Genomic DNA, 21,573 nt, shown 5'->3' on the forward strand with positions numbered 1-21,573 from the left:
GAAAATATCGGTTAATCACGAAAGAATCCTTCTGTTCACTTCTTACTCATTCCGCATCCTCAAGCGACCGTCACTTTACATATTTAAACGAATTAAATTAGTCGCAGCAATAATAAAAATAAATTAAAAATTACAAAATTATTCAATCTACAAACTGGCTACAGTTTTTATTAAAATAGAAAATGGATCAAAGAATCGAAAAGATCGTAAGCAACCTAATTACCGGGATTTTGGTGTGAAGCCGACCGAGGCTAGCCGTATCAGTAGTACATTCCGTTATATGGTCAGCCACCAACTAATTGTAAAACGACTCTAACTTGTAAGAGCAGAGCAGGGGGCGAAAGCTGGTAAGGTGTGGTCTTTCTGGTTGGTTAAAAATAATTTGCTTGAGTACTTTTTATTTGCTGTAGTAGAAAATTGCGTGCAATTTCGTAGTTAGTTTAAAAATTAAAACAGTGGGAGTAAAAAGAAAGCAGCGTCAGAAGCTATAATAACGAATTCTTTGGCGGAGCAGATCTTGACAGGTTGAATTTGCCAAATCTATATGCAGCATAACCCTGAAAACTGGAAAATTTTTTACATAAATAAAAAATTGTTGTGCAACACTCGATGCCTCAGAGCTACTTGGTGCAATTGTCACGCCAAATGATCCGCCAGGGCGCTTCCTGAGTTGTTTCACGATGTTCCGTCGAGTCTTAATTTGCCCATTTCCGTTCCTTTTTGACATGCCATACACTTAATGGCTGCTCTCGTTTACTTTTATCCTTCGGTTGCACATATTAGGACGACCAATTTTTGACCCGGTGATCACAAACAGCGACTTCTCCCTAGGACTTACCTACTACATTTTAGTTTAAGACAGAGGTAATTATTTTAAGACAGTTCTCATGTCGTCGTTAACAATGTCACTATTACTACACGATGATAGTAAATTAAAATAAAAAATCAGGAACAAATGTAAAATACTGTAGCCCGTATAAACTAGCGGTCATCGGTAAGTATCGAGCAGAACAGTTTGAATTATTTGAGTTTCGACTACCATGTGTACCCCTTGGCATGCGTATCGATCGTCTGTAATTTATTATTACCGGAATAAAGTCTTAATTAATCTCTCAAGTACCATCGCGATCTCTGACTTTGACTATCTTATTCTGTTGCCCATAATATTCAGTGTCGTACAGTGTATCAGCAAAGATGCAATTAGAGTCCATCGTACCGAGTAGCTACATTGCTCAATATTCCTCTGGTTTTAGTATCGAGCGATTTTTTCCTGCTCAGAGAAGGCTCGTACAGTTAGTTTTACAGCTCAAGCTTCGCTATTGTAAAGAAGGAAGAAATTGTTGACTCAAGTATTTCATCGATTTTCTCGTCGAGCTGTTCGAAGAGCGCAATCCCTTTTGATTTTCTAAGGCGTCCTGATTAGTGGGAAGAGACCGTTAGGTAAAATTTTCACCTCGGTAAGTTGAAAACACGAAGGAGAACTCCCAGCACAGCGAATGGCATACCTATATCTCGCTTGCCGGATCGAAAGCGCGAAGCTCAGAAGTCCAAAAAATTCCGGTCAATCGTAAATACGTCCACCCTACGCATCCGTCGGTTAAAGCTTCCGGTTTTAAACAAGCATCCTGCACCCACGCTGGCGGATTCCTCGGGCGGTGGCGCAGACGCGTGGATTATAGATTTTCCCGTGGCCGGGTCTGGGTCTCCTCCAATGGACAGGACTTTTTCGACGACTTCGAAGGGTTGATAATGGGAAGTCGCGAGGGTGCGCGTAAAGCGCCGGCGGTGCAGTCGACGTTTCTCTTTCCGAGGCGGAGCGCGGGACCCGGTGAGGTGATCTTCGTGCTCGGTGAGTGAGTCTTGCGCGTTCATCGTTCCACCGAAGCACGCCAATTCAGAAATTCAAAACCCGTTCACCGAAACCCCATTCTCGCTTGTATCGAATTTCCCCGCCGCCATCCGCTCGCCCCTATCCTTATTATTCGGTAACTTGGGAGTGTATCAGACTGGATGTCCTAGTGTACTCTAGGGGCACACGTGCACTAATCATTTATTATTACCTGCAGGTACTGCATACAGAGGAGCAAATCAAGTTATGCTCATCCCTGCTGCGTGTGTTTTGTTTATCATCTCGTATTTTCCCGGGTGAAAATTAATTTCTTACAATCTCGCGATTATATGTACTGACTGTAATACATCATGGTGATCATTAACCGACGGGCACTTTGAGAATCCCCAATTGTTGAGCATGTAGCTTGGAAATTTTACTGTCAATAACGGTGCGGAATCCTTCGATATATGTCTGTTTCTCGGGTTAACTACACAATCCTGAATCGTGACAGAGATCAGCCATACAGTGGATTCTGCGAACGAGGACAAAGATTTGTAAGACCGTCACGAAATGGCTACTTTTTGTCAAAGTTTAGATCATTCCAATTTTCTTGACATATGCCTCTGATGAACATTTCTTTTTAGAATCGATCTCCAATATCCCAATAAATATATGTTCACGTGTATATATTATACAGCCGCTATAAGATCACGACAATATTATTACGAATGACTATAAATGTTCTCAATTTACAGGTTATAGATTTCTAGTTAGTCAATGGTTGTTAATCTGTTAATCATTCTGCAAAATAACATTACTATCATTATTTATACACGGCTTGAGCAAGTTGAAAACAAGTTGATGATTCACTCATTCGGTTGTAAGAAAGCGTAGATTTCCGTTATAGTATGATTAAAAAAAAAAAAAACTGCGAGGATAAAAAAATATTAAACCCTCTCGGAAAACCGTTGGACCGCCTTTTTATAATTATTACCTAAAAAGCAATGAAAGCGCGGACACAATTAGAATACAAACGGAAGCATATACATACAGCTTTTCATAACGCGCGATATCGACGAAGTTTTACTCGAATGAATTCACGAGATGAATTGTTGTCGGATGAGATTATTTTCACGATTAAAATTAATCTCCGCGAGTCTTCGGCTATTTTACATTTATCATTGCTGAGTATTTCCGTGGATCCGTATTTATCTGATAAATTACGGATTCATTATATTCCACGCAAATGACCTTATTACAGATTTATGCAAAAGCGGCGTTGCGTGAGCGATCATTTGTTTCGAGCACAAGCTTAATTCGAATCGCACTTAAACTAACGAGATAACGAAAGCTTAACGCGAGTTTCCCGGCCTGCTACAACGGTGTCCCTTAGCTAGTACTGCGAGGCTATACAGTTTGCTCAAATAAATTCCATAATATCGGTGCCACATTGCGAACTGACCTGTAGATAAACGATCCCTCTTCTTGCAGAACGAACAAAGGACCAAACGTTATAGCTTGGAATAGCTTTAATGTCCTGCGAGGATAAAGCAATTATAAATAACACAAATTAGCGACCTGAAATTTGGCCATCGCATACAATTTTTACTTGACAAAGCTGGTGCACTTGAGCAGAGAACATTTTAATTAGTAATTCGTTTTTGAAAACATTCATGCTAGTTCGAGTACTTTAAAGTCAGCGTTAAAATGCTCCTACGTGAAAAGTATACTATCGCGTGAAAGTGTGAACGGTTTCACAAAAGTATAAGAGAAAAACTTGGCGTGGCTCGCAGCTTTCTTCTCTCGGCCAGAATGGAAACTATTCCAGTAAAGAAGAACGAGCAGAAGAGGTGTCTATTTTGGAAAAAAGCCAGGATTCACACCTCCGAAGCCTTTGATGAACTGGAATGTGACTCGGACTAGCACTTTTTCATCGATTCGGAACTCGACACCATAAGTAGTCCCATTCCGAGTGGATTAGGTACGACGGATTATAAGGTGGAAAGGGTTTTTTACAGGCAGGTTTAATGTGCCTGTGACTTACTCGTGGGACAGCATTTTCCAAGCGTGGGTAATACGCCACAGATAGAGGGAAATACACGTACAAGAGAGAAAGGATAGAAATTGGGCGCTTGAAGGATGTCGAGGTTGGATAAGTGCCGTCGTTGAGGACCCCCGACGTCATCCACTTTATCAGTGCTCAGGGATTTCGACTAACGCAGAAACTTGAGATAAAAACCTCGAGTACTGTTGCGCCTGAAAAGCATTTACAATCACGCGATTTATTCTCTACAGAACATCACTGCGAATTGTCCATCACTCAATAGCCTCGTATCCCGGTGAATGTCAGTAATGAGTTAATGACTGTGATTACATTCTGGTAATGAAAACAGTGTGAAATTTCTGTAAAACAGTATTATTGATCATCAACTTCAGTTAAATTTAGTTACAACTTTTGACACGATACTGATATTACGATTAATTATGCATTGCAATTGTTCAATCATAATCACACAAGATTATTAATGAGAATTGTCTGTAATCTTATTTAATCACGATCAGTTCATTATTCTTCCATTTGTACCAACGAGTGGCAAAAAAGAAATTAAGTGAATCGTTCTGCGAAAATGCAGAGTTCTTACAAAATTCACCGGACACACAAGCCCGTTAAAAAAATTCTCAACGATCAGGTCCAACTGCAGGCGACATTATGTCCGTACTTTCCCGCAACCTTTCCGCCGCGGTTGCTCTGCAACTGTAGAAATCCCAGAGATTCATTGATTTCGCGAATGGAAGAGGAACATCGATTGTTATGAAGAGTCGCGCGAACGTACGCGTCGTAAAACCGCCGGTTCCACCTCCGCTCGCTACCTTTCACCGTTCAGAAAGGAACTGCTAAAGTTCATCCCGCGTTTATTTGGAATAATGCACACGATGTTGAACTATTCACATTTATATTGCACAGTCTATTCACCTTACACTCAATCGCACACTCACAAGTTTCTGCAATTACTCTCTGCGGCAGTTTGCAAATCGTTGACGCAATACTTTCCAAACAAGCGTATAGCACATTATGCATTGGGTATATTCATACGTCGTGCGAGCTCATCTGTTGATCCGGCTTACATTTAGGTACGCATTCGATTAATCAGACGATCAAAAAAATACTCGACAGCTGTTAACGCTACGGGTGTGATTCGATTCGCGTTAAGTCATTCTTTCCACGGGTTATACGGAATCCCTTCACAAGCTATCGATTAATTTGACAACGATATCGCTTCGCTGTCCTGCAGGTTACTAACCTGGGCTTATCGTTGGCTACGCAATTAGCGTCGGTTGTTAGCTTCACGGTGTTAGGTGGAGGATGTACACACATTGCAGCAGGCCGGTAATATTCTTTGCCAAGATGAGTTCGGTCCGTCGTGGGCCGATATCCTGATGTAATCGCCGGTACCTCGGCGGGTTTCCCTTCCCTTGTAATCTTCAGTCGAAGAAATGAGCCTGAGCCGAGATGCAGTGGTTAGTTTAGAAACTTGAGTGCACCTTATCATGCGAGTCCAGAACGTATACTTGCACTTAATATTATGCTCACGCGAGTATTTTAGTGGAAATATAACAGTTTTCGAAACATGTGCCGCTTGAAGTGCATAACAGTTCTTGCTCGGTCTTATTCCGCACTCAGATTCAACGATTCTACACCTGAATCTATAAGGAATCCGAAAATAATTATAGGGGACGCCGTTTATTTATTAGTAAGTATTATACTTGTGTAAACGGTGGATCGGGATATAAAATTTATTGGTCGGTGATACGGATGTTGGGGTTGATCGCGATCATTTGTCAAACAACTCGTACGTATTTATTATACGCTACGTTTTACACGCTGATGAACACGCGTGACGTATTTTGTCGTCCAGAAAGTGACGCGATTGCGCACTGCTATATCTCTGCGATAAATATTTTCATTAATTGCTTCTACACAATCGCAAAAAACTTGTACTCGATTTAACGTTTCCGATAAGTCTGCGAATCCGCTTTTTCCTCTCTGCTCACGTCGTTTTTATACCTCTGAAGTCTGTAAATATCCGAATGTACACTCAGGCTGCAACGTTTGTTTTACGACAGTTTTGCAAAGTGTAAAACGCGTTAGTACCTTCGGTTTATAATATTAGAATTTTAAATCTTTGAAGAAATAAGGAGCAAGAAATTCCATGCAGGGATTAGTAACCCAAGCCAAGTACGAATTTGTTGTCCTGACACCTATTCCGATTATTTGCGATATTCGTTCGTGCCTGTTTCATATGTCGTGCAACACTTTATGTTAGCAGCTGATATTAAAAATGCTAGTGACATCTTAATTACCTTCAAACAGCTCGAGTTCTTGTAAATTGTAATATACGATGTCCATCTAATTTCGAACGTCGAAATTGCACTTTTACCTACACCTTTCTTCTAGTTTTGAAATGTGTATAAATGCCAAGTAAAGTCGGTGGTTATCCAAGCCGCTGTCTAGGGTACATTTAAGTGATTTGCACCTTAATCTAGGTAAATCGGTTCATGGTTCAAGCTGGCACAGACTTACAGCCAAGTGGCTTTACCACGCGGTCGCGTAAATCGATTAGGTGTCATTACGGATGTACCTTTACGCGTATAATGGAATTATTCTACATTTCTGAGCTTGCAATGACAGACAACGAGGCCATGATTTTTAAATCACGCATATGGTTAAGCATTGCCACTTTCCTGTCTCTGGTTACAAATTCGTACTCCGCTGTTTTCGCTCAAGGTCTACAATTATTATTTTCACACAATTATGAAAGTAGTTCGGCCCGTCGCCCGCATGTTTCACTCGTAGGTTTACACGACATGTTTTCTGCTATCTAACAAAACTTACTGTCCTAGTTCGCTAAAGCCGGAATATAATGTCCATCTTCATACTAACTCGCAATTCTTGTACCCGGGAATAAATTTAGAATGGGCAAGAATTTGGACGAATACCGTTTAGCAATGAATGTAACGAATGATCAGTCAAAGCGTAAAAATGCATTGTCTCTCACATAATCAGAATATTAAGCGATTATTAGTTCCGCCCAGTTATTAATTTTTTTTTTTTCAATGAAAAACCCACGGGTTTTTTGGTGGCGAAAAAAGCTTCATTGTTGTTCGCCGATGCATGATGACAATTGTCGGTATTCTCGTAATCACGTTCTGTTACATATAATGCCGTCGATTAGACAGGTTCACGCAGAAGAAGCCTGCATACAAGTTATAAAATACGAGGGAAATGTCACTCAAAAATTGTCATTGTTTTATACATCATCCTGCGTGTATATATATATATATGCACTGAGAGAAAAAAGTCGTTGAATCAAGTAAATGTGCGGTCACGGGTGGCGAAATAAATATTTATTTGTGTCAATTCATTTCCTCGCCCTTGGCCGTACATTTAGATGATTCAACGACATTTTTCTCTCAGTGTGCTGATTGCGTATTCGCCTATACCAGCATGTCCCTAATAAATACCGGTTTGCTTGTGTCTCAGTATAATTGTCGCGATCACTTACTATCGCACATATATTTAGGAATACATTCTATATTCTCGTACGACAGTAAAACCCACCGGTGAACCAGTTCCTATCTACTAGTCAGCACCTCTAGACTCCGCACTGGATATGGGCTGCGGTAAATTATTTCTGCTTTATAGTCTGACTGAAAGAGCTTGAGCTTAGGACACTGCGGGAATCGTGCTTACCTGTGGTTGTTGAAAATTCAGAGAGGTTTAACGATGGAGCACGGTGTATACAATATCCCATTAATTCGCACGTTGAGTTACCGCGATGCTTGCGAGGCACGAATAAGCATTCCGAATTAGACTATATTTGTCTCATTTGCTTGATTCCGCTACCAAAACCTCGATATAACTCGACAACAATTCGGCAATAATAACAACACATTCTTTTGGGATCGCAGTTGCCCTGCAAGCTTGTGCGATTAGACTCGCTACCGCGAATTATCCATGTCGTCGGGTGATTAAGAATTGAAAGAATTACTTCATGCCGATAACTCGCAATAAAAGTGGGTCTATATATTATGCGACATCTAATATGCGAACGGTACACGGATAAAGATGACAGTGAACAGTATCGGTAGATCGCAGTAAAAATATACCAATTATGGTGTCCTATCTCTTGTATTATCCGCGAATTACAATGTGGCCTATTAACGCCCGCTATCTGATGATATGCGCACGCACTATGTACGACAGATAAAAAAAATAAACAGAGGAAAAAAGAGAAACGACTAGTAGTATATCCGTTAAATGTATAATATCTACGTTGTTGCACAAGCTGCATTTACCTAGCGTATCACAGATTACTACGTGTGATTGAAAACCCTTGATCATTTTTCGAATGATATTTGTTTATATCGATACTACGTATACATCGATTGTATACCCTTTGGGGGAAGATTCGTCGGCACGAATGGTACTTCGTAATTTAATTGTAAGCCCGCGTATGACTTTGAACGTTTAGCGCGCACGCTCTTCGCAATAACTGGACAGTGGGAGGCTTCGGGATCGTAGCAGTTACACGGAAATAGCGACTGGTGCTCACAGCGTTTCATTATTTTCTCCGACATATTCTTGACCGGCATATAATTTATACACGGGCGTTAGTCTTTCGTTAGAACGTTTAATTTCCAGTTGGGTTTTGCAAATGTTGCTTGATTGCCGCCGATGCAACGAAGAATTCACACTCTGGTAAATCGTTACAACTCTGTTACAAGTTAAACCACGCATACACGTTAATCAATTTCAATTTATATTTAGACATGTGACTATTCGTCCGGATGCCGAGTGGACTCCGCGGAGAAAACAGTGCTCACTAAATTACATAAACATATACATACAGTATGTGAAAATTTGTGCAGCTGTGGGTGGTCGCGATCCTGATATGCGTTATCGCTCGTTCATACAGCTCGCTACGTACATTCGATGTCGATCTCATTTCAGGTCCCAAATTTTCCTACCTACTTGAGTTGCAATGTCCTGTTTCAGAGCCCCTTAATGCTTATAATTGTTGTTTAAATTATTTAACAAGGAAGTAGATCGCACTCAAATTATATGGGCATGTGTGTGCAGTGATTCGCGGAAAATGTGCACCACGCGGAACGACAAGTGTGAATTTTTATGATTGACAATTGGACCAATTGATTGGCAACGCGGATTTGGCATGTTGACTTACCTGAAAGTGCGTTCTTCTCTCCTAGGTCGCGGACTTTCACGTTATTCACCAAATTGTTAAATTCACCGCAGATCATTACAAGAACCATGTGTGGTCCACATGCCTGTCTCGACCTTGGACTCATCGTTTGTCCATTTACAGTTATTCCATTGTTTGCTTAATCACTTTTACCGAGTGAATGCTCATCCTTCGTATCGTCTAGTTTAATCCGTCACTGGTTCACGACGTCATACTTCACATTTTCAACGGCATATGTTGTACTTTCCGATGAAACGTACACAACGAGGCTAACGATCAGGCGCATGCACATAGTCACTCTTTATAAATAACTTTCCGATACCACGTTATGTATAATAATTCGCAATCACTGCATAGTATTTAGAATCATCACATAGACTAAAAGCTCACTTCATTCGCTTGTCGCTCAAGTTCACTTTAAATTCAGGACTGCAAACAACTCTTAGCATTTCGAACAGCACCTATGAATGTACACTGCAAAAAATATCTCCAAGTCAGAACTTCTGAACCATGAGAGTTTCTTCTAACCGAGAAAAGTTCGAGATTCTTTTATTCAGTGGTGCGAACAAAATTGTGGAATCATACACACCATTATTTTATAAAATCAATACAACACTCTCTCAATTTGATTAATCCCTTCGATAGAAATAATTAATCAACAACTTGTATAGTACTTTTGTAAGTCGAGCGAAGTTGTTTGTAGACGATTGAAAATTTTTATTCAATCAATGATTCGCAGTTTGAGAAACGTCTTACTCAGCGTAAATTCATTGAATGAATATTTATTTTTTGTCAGCTTCGACGTTGTGGCCTAAGTCTGGTTATACTCTCATCTGTTACTCATCCAGTGTACGAAGTATCTTCAAGATATTAGTTTAGGGAAATGGTCGTTAACATTAATTCTTTTTTTTAGGGATGAAAAGCTACAGTTCGTCTGCGTGACGGCACGGAATAAAAATTTTCTTTTCAAAAAAAATTAAAGAACCATCATGAGGTTAAAGTTTTTCCTACCTAGTTATCCGCAAGTCCTATAAAATATGAAAAGCGGTCTGAAAAACATGCAGCGTATACAAAGAGGAACTCCCTTGACCTCATTAAAATATCGTCTTCCCCATCGTGACAACCATATGGATGTATAAATTGGTATACGAACTGAAATCACAAAAAGTCTTACTACTAAGCCATGAACAATGTATTCAATTTCTGATCAGTAGCTGATATTTATTCCTATTCATTGAAGGTAATTTTACTCCGCGGTGAGAAATGCACAAATAAATATTTGAAACTTTGTGAAGCATGTATTCTTCGCTTCGTTTGAATTCCGACCATTGTAGGTTTATTTTTTCTTTCAACTACAACGCGTTTATACCAAACGGTCTGAGAGTCATGAAGAATTATCAGTTCGCGTATCGCAATCAGAATTCGTGTCTATCGTGGTTACTGTTCAGTCACTGGCAGGTGATAGATAGAACTTGGAACAGCTGAACGTTAGTTTCTAAAAGTCATATTGTCAATTATCAAATAAAATATACAGTTAACGACAGACGTCAGATTGTAAAAGAAAATTGTACCAAGAGATTTTAATACTAGAAATTGCTGTACAGTATGAGGGAAAAAATATAAAGTACAGCGTTCTGTAGCATTAAAATCTGTCAGTGTGAAAAAACAAGAATTATTCCAAGTGGCTCGAGTTGCCGGTACACGAAACGTACCGTCATACACACTGGGAAAATGTCCACGTAACATAAATTCAGATATGCTTCGTTTCTACGAATTAACTGCTATCGTATAAAAATAATGTGGAAAATTTCGTATCCGGTAGATATTTTGATGATCCGTGCAATATCATTTTGACCAAGACCAGACAATCAGAAGAAGGCGGCCTCACTGCTTCCAATACGTATTATTTACCGATTGTCAGTCAGCCGGGATAATAAAGCACGTGTGATCTCCGCGCACCATTGTTGATCGTGATAAATCCGAACTCCAGCTACTATACAACCAGCTGACAACGAGCCGTATAAATTATTTATAGTCAGGTTGAGAGATACGCTTTTACACCTTCGCGACGCGTGTTTGCGTCAATTAATACAAACTAGATGCAGATTAGGATCGATTGTAAGTGGTTCGGGTCCGTGTTACGTCCATTCCGCGCGAGACTTAAGATCGCGGACGAGAAGTGGCAGAGAGCTACAGCGTCAGATGATGTCGATTGTCAGTAAAATTGGAAAACGTTATTGGAATGCTGAGATTATGAGTCCGATTTGTTTTTGTGATATCGCAGTCCTTTCACAAGTCTGTCCTCATGGCCGGTGGGCGTATGCAAGTAACTACGTTATTAATGCCGGTGCGTGGTGTGGGTGGGTATATCGACGATAAGATAACGGAGACCCAGTTGGCAGTGGTTTGTATCATCGTGATCCAAACGAACAGTACGATCGGTTGGTTTTTCAAATTACATTAGTCTGATTCGGTGATTTCCATCCAGGTTCTGCAGACGTGCGGTCGTTGCTGTGCCACATACGGCGTCAATGCTTCGGCATCCTCCGATCTCGCCGAAGAAGGTGCGGCTGAAACATTGAAGGTATGACGCAAGTATCGGTATTTCATGCACGCCCGCTCGTAATCGGGCGATTCATTAATCAAGAATCAGTTGGCACCGGTCGAATTAGGAAACTTGGACCCAGGTAGCATCACCTGCCGCGGACGGCTTTCCGACATTTTCGACACACTTTTGGCGCGCGAATACTGTTTACGGTGTTGAGTGTTATTTGCATGCGGTCGCAGGTCACGATTAGAATGAAGGGACTCGTTCCGAGGGATCGGTTATCCTTACAAGCATTGAATTGTGCTGTAATTTCGAGCGATTTCTTTCCTTGTTCATTTAACTATCGATGAACGAACCACCGTTGGGTGAGAAAACTTGGAATTAATTATCCAAATGATGCATAACCGATTACAGCACGTCATAGTTACATTATTGCGGTTTTTCGCACAGACATACACGCACTATAGGACAAGGTCACCTCGTGCACCAGTTAATATCGATCTTTGGCAATCGTGAGCACGGTGACATTTCTCAATGAATCTTCTACCTTATGAATATCGCGTGCAACTGATGATTAACCACACCGAACAACTTACAATGTCGATTCAAAACGGGGCACATTACAATGCGACCGTACAATGAGCGAGGGTATGAAGATTCTTTTTAAAACTTTAATACGTCAATAGACAGTTCCACATGCCGAGTGCCTAAACGTCGCCTCGTGTAAATATGCCGGTCACTCGATAAAAACCGGAGATAACACCTGAGCCATACGGGTTATCTCGACGCGGAGCTTAATCTGACAATGTAGGAAAATAATTTCCCATACACGAGAACTCCTTTTTGTATACCTTGCTGACAATCAGTCCGCTCGACTCCCTCTGACGGCGGTATTAAAGAGTCGACGTAAGCTGTGAAAAGCAAATGGAAGAGATATTCCATTGATTTCAGCCTCCAGCTGAACAAATAACGTGGCAATGCGGTATCGGCATCGCCGTAAAGGCGTAGGATTGGACATAGAGATTTCAGGCGTCGGTTTTGGATCCGAAAGAATACAGAGATTCTTCGGCTTTACAGATTCGCGGATTACACGAACGTCACTGAGCGTTACGGCACCGCGGGATTCTCGGTGCAGAACGTTGCGTCCCGTTGTCGTTTTGACTGGCTCATTCTTCAACTGTGACGTTTTGTACTTTGGTACAACGGTGTTTCGCGAACGGTTTTCCTCTGGCTGCACAAGCCGCTTCGCGGTCTGAACCGCGGTCGGTGTGTCATCTGAAATACGTATATGGATATAAATTTGAAACTAAAAATGCATGAGTTTAGTTGACATTTCGCAAGGCTGCAGCAAGCCGCCTTTGTTTCGTCGGCAATTACTCTGGTATCCATAATATGTACATGTACGGCGACGCTTTTCAAACCACAAACTGTTCAAATTATAGTCTTCTCCGTCTGTTTAATTGTTTTTGCAAGTGTTCGATACGCGTAGAGAAACATTTTATGTACTTACCTGTGAAAAGAGGATTGTGCACGAAATACGACGTCAGTTCTTATCGTTACGTGGTCCCGAGTCGACGTCGGCCGTTTTCTATCGAGTGCTGTGCGGTAGTACTCTTCGTCTAAAGAGTGGCTGGGTAAAAATATTAGCCAAGTTATTTGTAAACTCGATAAATTTATTTGACGAATCAGCTGTTGCTCGGCTCATCGAATAAGATTTTTATTTTCAGTAAGACCTCAATGCGGAATGTATGTGCCAGCGACAAACTTCAGTATTTCACTTCAATCCTGTATTCTATCCTGTCCGCGTGTGTCCTGTTTCACGTACCATATGGATAAAAATATGTCGCTCTAGTTTTATGCCAAATGCAAGAATATCATTTTTTATTACATTCAAAGCTGAAGCGAACACATCCCGGTTAAATCGCAATTGCTTATCGCAAGCGGAAGCAGTGGTCAGCGCTAAAACGTGGCTGCTCATACCGTATATTACGTAAATCGAGTGTGTTCAGAGTTCAGAAATTTGCAGTGGTGAGTTGTAACGAATTTCTTCGGGCTCGAATCGCAATTTTCTACCTCATCGTCGAGATGGAATCGAAGTTGATTTAATTATGGCTGTGGCACTGAAGTAATTTATACCTTCTAATCTCTGTTTCAGACTAGCTGGATGTCGAAGAGCTAGCCGGCGAAGAAAATTACCGGCGATATTGCTCGATGCTTGAACAACATCGAGGAATGGCTGTCGGTCTGATGCGGTTTTCTTTGAAACGATGTTTTCTGTATGTGTTATGTCTCACCGTGGCGCTATTCTTCGTACTGAATGTTCGCCAGAGAGATTTTTGGCACCCCCCACGAACAGATGCTGTTCACGCGGATACACCGGCGAGGACGATACCTGACGGGTCGAAGGTATGTTCAAGGACACAGCGATTCTGCCGTCGGTCCATATATATTTTAAGGAAAGATTTTTCAAAGACCTTCTCAGCCATTCGGATTTGCTTTATTTCGGATTGTGTCGAAAGAAGAAATAATTTAAAAATAAAGTTAATTAGAGTTAACCCGTCTAATCAAAGTGATATGTGAATTGATATGAACGTATCAGCTTGACTCGATTCAATTCGATTTAACGACATTGATTCGAATTATAATTTGGTAAATGTATATCAACTGCCGAATTAATCGATTAGTCAATCGATACAATATCGGATCAACTGATAATTGGGCCACCATATGTTCATATCATGTAATTCGGCGAGAATAAACCTGACGCAGTGGAGAAGAGAAAAATGTGGTAAAAATTATGCGAATTAACTCGCAAAATAAGTAAATCTTTGATACCTTGCAACGTGATTATGATACGAAATATTTTTAATATTATACATGTTAGTAGTCCTTAGAGTTTGGATATTTCCCTTTTTTTTTGTACGGTAACTGTTCCTGTTCACCCCACCTCCAGTTTATAGCTCTTCCTGGATGCACGCCGTGACGTCAGGAAGAGCGTAAAGATTTTATCACTTCTAATTTGGTACAACAACTTTTTCCAGTCTGCATCGAGTTGACTGGCAGCCACGTGTCAGCCGAGCTCCTCTGTTCGTTCGTTGTGTTCTAACCCGTCTAATTATTTCAGCTATTTCATTGTATCAACGTAAAACATTATAATTATCAATCGTGTAAGTAATAATAATGCGAATCGTTTGTTTAACGTTGTGGCTGAAATTAAGCGCCGTAATTATAAATACATGACGGTCAAAGAAGCAATAAATCGAGGACTAACAGCTTGCCACGCGTTCTATCTTCCAATTACACGCGAAAGCTCGCAGCGCTGATTGATGCAGTGGTTGCTCTGAGTTTTGTCCGCATATTGTATAATGTATGTAAGTGATTTGAATCGTGGAGTCAGAATCACTTTTAAATTGAGAAATTTGAATCGCAGATGAAACAGGTTTGGTCCACGAAGAAGAGAGTCCGTCCTAAGAGCAAAGGAAAAGAAAAGATAGCAACAGAGGTATTGTCGATAAGCAAATTTAATACGGGACTGGGACTATGTATTAGTCGTGCTTGAAAGAGCTTCGCAGAAGCAAACCCCACGGACCCTTTCCTCGATCCTTGAATTTAATGCAATATAGCATAGTCCGCCATTATCGCGTCACGTCTGCTTTATAGATTAGCTACAAGCTTAGCCCAAGCGATACAGAAACTTGAGAGTAAATTATTCAAGCACAAAATAGCCAGCCACTTACAATTAGAAATCTAGAACATCAATCCTCATCGTATGTAATATCATGGTATATGGTCCTTCGAATGAAATTAAAATCACCCTTCTATCTACCTACAGATTTTGAATTTTTTCAATTCCTTATCAGCTTCGGAAACTATCACACGTGTACAACTTATTCCACACATGTAGACTACGTACGCAAGTAAATAAATTGCTTCTGTCTCGCTGTCGCGTCATTGAACTCGTTTCAAATATATCGTGGTCTGACAGGATAGGATGAAAGACCACACCGTATTTGTTTAGCTGACAATTTCGCAAGCCAAACGCCGATAGTACCAGAGGTACGTCTTCGGTGTTACCGTACTTCGGGTGTAAAAATTGCCTGCCATGTCTGTAATCAAGATGTGTGGTAATATTTTTACCGATGCGATGTAACTTGAAAATAGTCGAGACGAAACTGGAGCGCTGCCGCAGCCACGTTCTCACGCTATACCTTATAAGTTCGGGCGATTATTTCTATTGTTCAAAACTGGGGTAAGACACGAAACTATACGGAACAGTGAAAAGGTTAATTTTCCGCTGCGAGCCAGGCGTAACGTGATACGTTCGCCTCGTTACGGGAAACAGAGTTCCTCGTCACTCCGAAATGACGGGAAGGCTCACGGGAATAACACCGTTAATAATTTCGTTTCGGCAGTGATGAAACGGCCACGAATTACCCTTGTATATATATTTAGTTTCCAGCATCAGCTCCTAAGATTGATGCACACTACTATTATTAATAGGACAAGTTTGGTCCCAAGTCACTACTTCAGACACTCGACTTATCCTGTACTTGGGGGTGATAGAACCAACGATTATTCATTCGAGGGACCAATTTTGTTTGTACATATAATACACACAACGAATGCGAACCGCGTTTTATGGGTATCCGAATAAGTGCACCACGTGTAATAAAGCTGACCTGATTTTCAAGGCGGTGAATTCATCCGCGTTGGTCAACTTTCTGGAAATATCTGAAGACGTTTGGGACCCAGCCCACAGACCGTGGTACATGAAGGATGGCCACCGATTGCCACATCCCGCACCGCGGATTCGGCGTAGTGGAAAACGAGTCGCTCGTCTCTGGCCCGAAGAGGATCCTATGGAAGATCGCATCACCAATCAGGTCGGACCTTGGCTCGTTATCATGCATTGTTTCTCACCGAAATCTAGGTCGACATTCAGGACCCGGCAAATTGGGTCGCGGTTCTCATTCTGTTCGCACGCTAATCGGCTCAAATTCCATTTTCAGCTGATGTACGTACCTCCAGAGTACAACAAGACCAGCGCAGAGCAGAAGCTGAAGAAAATATTGGTGACCAATGGCATGGGCGAGGCTAAACCTGGTCGTGAAATATTCCAGAAGCTTGGCTGCCCCGTCGACACGTGTACGATCCTACGAAGTAAGCCTGAAGAGGCCGACTTGATCTTGTTCAAAGACCACGTCAGTCATCCCGGTTCCAGGCCGCAGAACCAGGTGTGTGTCTGCGTCTTTTTTCAGCACGTTCAATTCATCAATCACGCTGAGATGATTAATCTTCTGTGATACTCGTGAATTGTCACACTGTCTTGGCTGTCGTATCACGCACTAACGATACCTTAAAACACTAGATATGGATGCTGTATTTTCTGGAGTGTCCTTACCACACGCAGACGATAAAGTTTCCTCAGATAAACTGGACGGCAACGTACAGGAGGGACAGCGACATAGTCGCTCCTTACGAAAGATGGCATTACTACGATCCGAAGATCACCCAAATTCCACAGCGCATCAATTACGCTGCCAACAAGACGAGAAAGGTCCGCCATCTTGGTTAACTATTTTACTAAACATCAAGCTTTTTCTACTACCTAATTTCCATTCCTTCCGTGTGTTCGATTTGATATCACGAACGGTTCAAAAATTTTATACCTACAGTTCTGCCGATTTCGTTCGCTCATTACCAAAAATCATTGACGACGGTGTTTCTGGTTCTGTAAAGGTTGCCTGGTTCGTATCAAACTGCCACGCGCGAAATCAGAGGCTCCAGTACGCGAGGGAACTCGGTAAATACATTCCAGTTGACATATACGGGGCTTGCGGATCCCTGAGGTGTCCACGGTCCAGGGCGCAGACATGCTTCGACATGTTGGACACCGACTACAAGTTCTACCTTGCTTTCGAGAATTCAAACTGCAAGGACTACATAACGGAAAAATTCTTCGTCAACGGTCTTGGGTATGGACAGGCTTTCTGTCTTCGACTTTCCTCATCCCACTATTTCAGCTGTTGTCGATTTTATTGTTGGGTTTAAATTGGATAGAATTGGGTCCATTTTAAAAGAAGTTGAATGTTCTTAGCTTAATCTCTGACAACTGCAGGGCCCATCTGGGTTTCCTTAATTTCACTGAACGTCAGGTGCTTCCTGCCTGAAATGAAGATAAATAATTCCAAGTAATCACGCACTGATTTCTCATCAATCTCACAGGCACAATGTGCTGCCGATCGTGATGGGTGCCAGACCGGAAGACTACGAGCGAAGCTCTCCGTACAGGTCGTACATCCACGTGGACGAGTTCGAGTCGCCTAAGGAGTTGGCGGATTACTTGCACCGCCTTGACAAGGACGACGAGCTTTACAATTCGTACTTTCGCTGGAAGGGTACCGGGGAATTTATAAATACGTATTTTTTCTGTCGCGTATGCGCGATGCTGCACGACGAGTATCCGGTGAAATCGTACAGCGACGTGAACGTCTGGTGGCGAGGTGAAGGAGTCTGCACGCAGTCCTCCTGGCGGAAGCACAACGCGCCATCGAACGCGATTGGAAATTGAATAACTAGTTCCTCGAAACGTGTAGGCTGAAAGCTGTCGCCAATTGATCTTCGTCGCGAAGACAGAGAGAGGATATCCGGATTCCGTAAACCGAGTTTCGCGGTTGTATTTGAAAATCGCGGCGCTCGTCGTGCGATTTGGTGGGACCATACGGTTCGCGGGAAATTCAAATTTGCGACGAGATTATCCACGAATTTAACTAAGCTCGTTCGCCAGAATAATACGGGTCGGTCGATATTTATAATCTGATGTTCCTTGAGGCTCATTCACGTTGATAGTTCGCGGTTCAATATTAGCCTTCGTATCTAATAATCAGGTGGAAAAGTCCGACGTGTACAGACATCGAGCAACGTTAAGAATTAACGGAGTAATGCGGAAGGCGCATCACGCATGGCAAGGGTATTCTATTTTCGATCTAACAAACGTTTTTCCCCCAAAAACAAAAAGAAAAAAAAAAACAATAATCATCCGTCTCGCGTACTATATTTTCAATTGAATCAGATGAGAGGCATTTTTACAATGAAGTGTTCATATATTTTGAGTAAAGAAACAAGATTTGTCTAAAACAAGTACAAATCACTCCAAGGTTATATTTATTGTCCAAATTTGTTTTTCGATAACTCATCTCGGTGAGCCCGTTTAGTGTTGTACGTCTTGTACCACTTTACGTAAAACGATTCCGGTTCGGAGACGCGAACGTACGATGGATGTATCCGAATTTCTTTTCTTCTCCCTTGATTCCCCGATTTGTAAATAAGCTCCTTCACGGCGAATCGAGGCCTTCTGGTACGTTTGCAAAAAGAACGCTGTGATCTCCCACTTCGATACTCGGTGTCGAGATACGTACTTCATGACGTCCATTCGTGTGAACGATCATGTGCCTACTCAGGTAGTACAGAGTTTAAATTGATCACAGCTCTGAAATATTTGCATCGTTTGATATTGTGCGAAAAAACGAACGCCCGTATGTAATAATCAATTATGTGTTGAGTCACTATCAATTCACCATACGCAGCGTGTATTACTATACCGTATACATATTAATATTCATAGTATATCTCCTAATTGGTAATGTTACAATATTATATCAATGGCCTAATGTTATAACGTATAATATCTGTTAAGTATACGTACGATGCTTAACGGTTTTCGTTTGGTTGCTGCCTTTTTTCGTGCTGACATGAGTCTGGTTGGTATTATTATTTTCGTTTTCCCTCAATCAACGACGTAAATACGTACCGTCTCTGCGTCAAACGAATTAAAACTGATCGCGTAAATGCCGCCGCGTGCGATTAGAGCTATTCTGTTGCGAGAGTGCATGGCAAAATTTTATTTCTCTCCCAAGTGATAAGGGAGAACTCTGCATTTGTAAGAGATGAAATAGTGGCGTATTTTTTATTTCAAAAGTACAGGTCCTAGTCTGCATAAGCGTATTACACGAATGAGTATAATCGAGTTAGTCAAATATGTAGGGATGATTGTAAATATCATTTAATCACGTGAGTTATTCCTATAACGAGTGTGAGTAAAGGTGTAAAGTCGTTAGTCGTATGTTAATTACTATTAATGGTGCTGGTTATGGTGCATATAATAAATGAACGGCCGGTATCTTTCTTCGCATGTGTATGCGAAGTATTGTAAATATTTATATTATTATTTGGTATGACAGTATCAAGAGCAAAAAATTTTCGGGAAATTATTGTTATTTGTTTGTTTGTTTGATTGATTTTCTTACATCTGAAAGTGCAACGGGTCTAAAAATTGTTATCAATCGGTGACTAAATGTCAATTTTAATCTAAGCTTTTTGCCGTAAAACACTTAATACACTAAAGAGTTAAAAGTGCAGTTAAAAGGCATCAAACGCATAATGATGGCATAAAATGCAATTACGCACAGTAGTGCAACGATTAAGAAAACAAATAATAAAACTGTGACGGTTGCAAATTTTCTTGGCGAAATTAGATGACATCTTTCAATATTAAACGTTTGAATATATTTTTTGCAAATTGTATTCGAAAAGTTACGAATACATGTATATTTTTTTTCCACGAATTTCACCAGTGAAGAGATATTTCGTATTGTAGTTATATTTCTGTGATATCGGTTGAAATTTTCCTGTCGTTAATATATTGTCGCGGTAATGATCACGAAGTATAGGTGTATATTTAATAAAATACTTAGTGATGCGGAGTAGAGACAAATCAAAGTAACGAATTCGTTCGAGAAAGATGTAGAATAGAAATTTAGAATTCTAGTTTTGGTTAGCGTCCGTGTTGCGTTCGTGAAAGTTTGGAACGCGTTTTTTGTTGCTGAATTGTCATTCCTGCATGAACATTCCTGTTAACTTTTGTTAATCCTCATCGACATCGATTTAGTATTAGCAAAGTATTATTACGTAGGCAACCGTGAGTATTGCTGGCCGCGAAAGGGTTTATATGCTTTTAACGAATCGTAATTAGAAAATTCCAAATATCCTAGCGTGCGTAGAAATAATTAATACATGGTCAGTATTGAGATAAATGAGGAATGAGATTTCATTGATACGTAGAGTTTGTTCTTTGATGCTGAGATGGCTGAATTAGGATTGTCCTTAATTTGAATGTTCCAAATTGGGAAAAAAAGAGAGAAAAAAAAATGTGGCAGCATTCTAGTCTAATTGTTAACGTCTGTTATGTTTTCTTATCATTTGAATAAACGAGTGTTACTGTACAGACTCTTTACAATGTTAATTTATTCAGTTTAGCAAGCCAAAGATATGTTAGTTGCACATTACGCATGTGCGTATAATAGTATAATTTCGCGTGTATAAATTCATATGAATATTGTTTAACTACGAGTATTTTGTAATCGGTGAATGTACAATATGCAATATGAATTTGTCTTATCTCACAATCAGAGTCCGCAATACATTTGGATAATACATGCACAGTGTGCGGTAATAACGGGTGTTGGTCCACGTTGAAAAAAAAAGAAAGACAAATATCGAAATCAAATTTATGATAATGCGCGTATGAATCGGAAAAAGAGATCGTCGCCTCGGTATGATCGTTATAAGTGATGAATTAATCGAAAAATGATCGACGATGCGATCGCGTGGAGTTTTGCGATGACTGTAATTACTCATTCGCATATAATAAACAAGTACAACATGTTGGTTATAGATCATATAGAAATACTACATGGTTGTGACGAGAAAAGCACAATTATTATTGATTGTAAGTGGCTATTTGTAATATATTTTTGTTATATTAGACAAAATAAAAAATACATGTTACTTTGAATGAATAAAAACAACAACATTTTATCGTACCACCCACCATTTTATCAATTTTCGTATGAAAATTAAATTAATCATTAGTT

General features: G+C 40.6%; 1 protein-coding gene across 8 annotated transcripts; it reads left to right on the forward strand.

Moving 5' to 3' along the window:
* The first annotated feature begins 1,731 nt into the window (after positions 1–1,731).
* LOC124180197 (glycoprotein 3-alpha-L-fucosyltransferase A) lies at positions 1,732–21,522 on the forward strand. Of its 8 annotated transcripts, XM_046565394.1 has the most exons (9): positions 1,749–1,849; positions 11,582–11,677; positions 13,797–14,047; positions 15,072–15,143; positions 16,333–16,524; positions 16,651–16,875; positions 17,010–17,198; positions 17,381–17,616; positions 17,867–21,522. In XM_046565394.1, exons 3-9 carry the CDS (start codon positions 13,853–13,855, stop codon positions 18,210–18,212), a joined length of 1,455 nt encoding a protein of 484 aa, XP_046421350.1. In that variant the 5' UTR covers positions 1,749–1,849; positions 11,582–11,677; positions 13,797–13,852; the 3' UTR covers positions 18,213–21,522. The 8 variants fall into 8 exon arrangements, with proteins under 8 accessions (XP_046421349.1, XP_046421356.1, XP_046421355.1 ...); XM_046565393.1 differs by lacking the exon at positions 11,582–11,677 and having other exon boundaries at positions 1,732–1,849; XM_046565395.1 differs by lacking the exon at positions 1,749–1,849 and having other exon boundaries at positions 11,521–11,677.
* The last annotated feature ends 51 nt before the right edge of the window (positions 21,523–21,573 follow it).

The sequence above is a fragment of the Neodiprion fabricii genome, chromosome 4 (assembly GCF_021155785.1).
Source record: "Neodiprion fabricii isolate iyNeoFabr1 chromosome 4, iyNeoFabr1.1, whole genome shotgun sequence".
Lineage (NCBI taxonomy): Eukaryota > Metazoa > Arthropoda > Insecta > Hymenoptera > Diprionidae > Neodiprion > Neodiprion fabricii.

Excerpts from the sequence above, each read along its gene's own strand:
- LOC124180197 (XM_046565393.1), top strand. The coding sequence starts at position 13,853 with ATGCTTGAACAACATCGAGGAATGGCTGTCGGTCTGATGCGGTTTTCT. Across the intron at positions 14,048-15,071 it reads CGATACCTGACGGGTCGAAG|ATGAAACAGGTTTGGTCCAC; the intron begins GTATGTTCAAGG and ends TTTGAATCGCAG. Across the intron at positions 16,525-16,650 it reads AAGATCGCATCACCAATCAG|CTGATGTACGTACCTCCAGA; the intron begins GTCGGACCTTGG and ends TTCCATTTTCAG.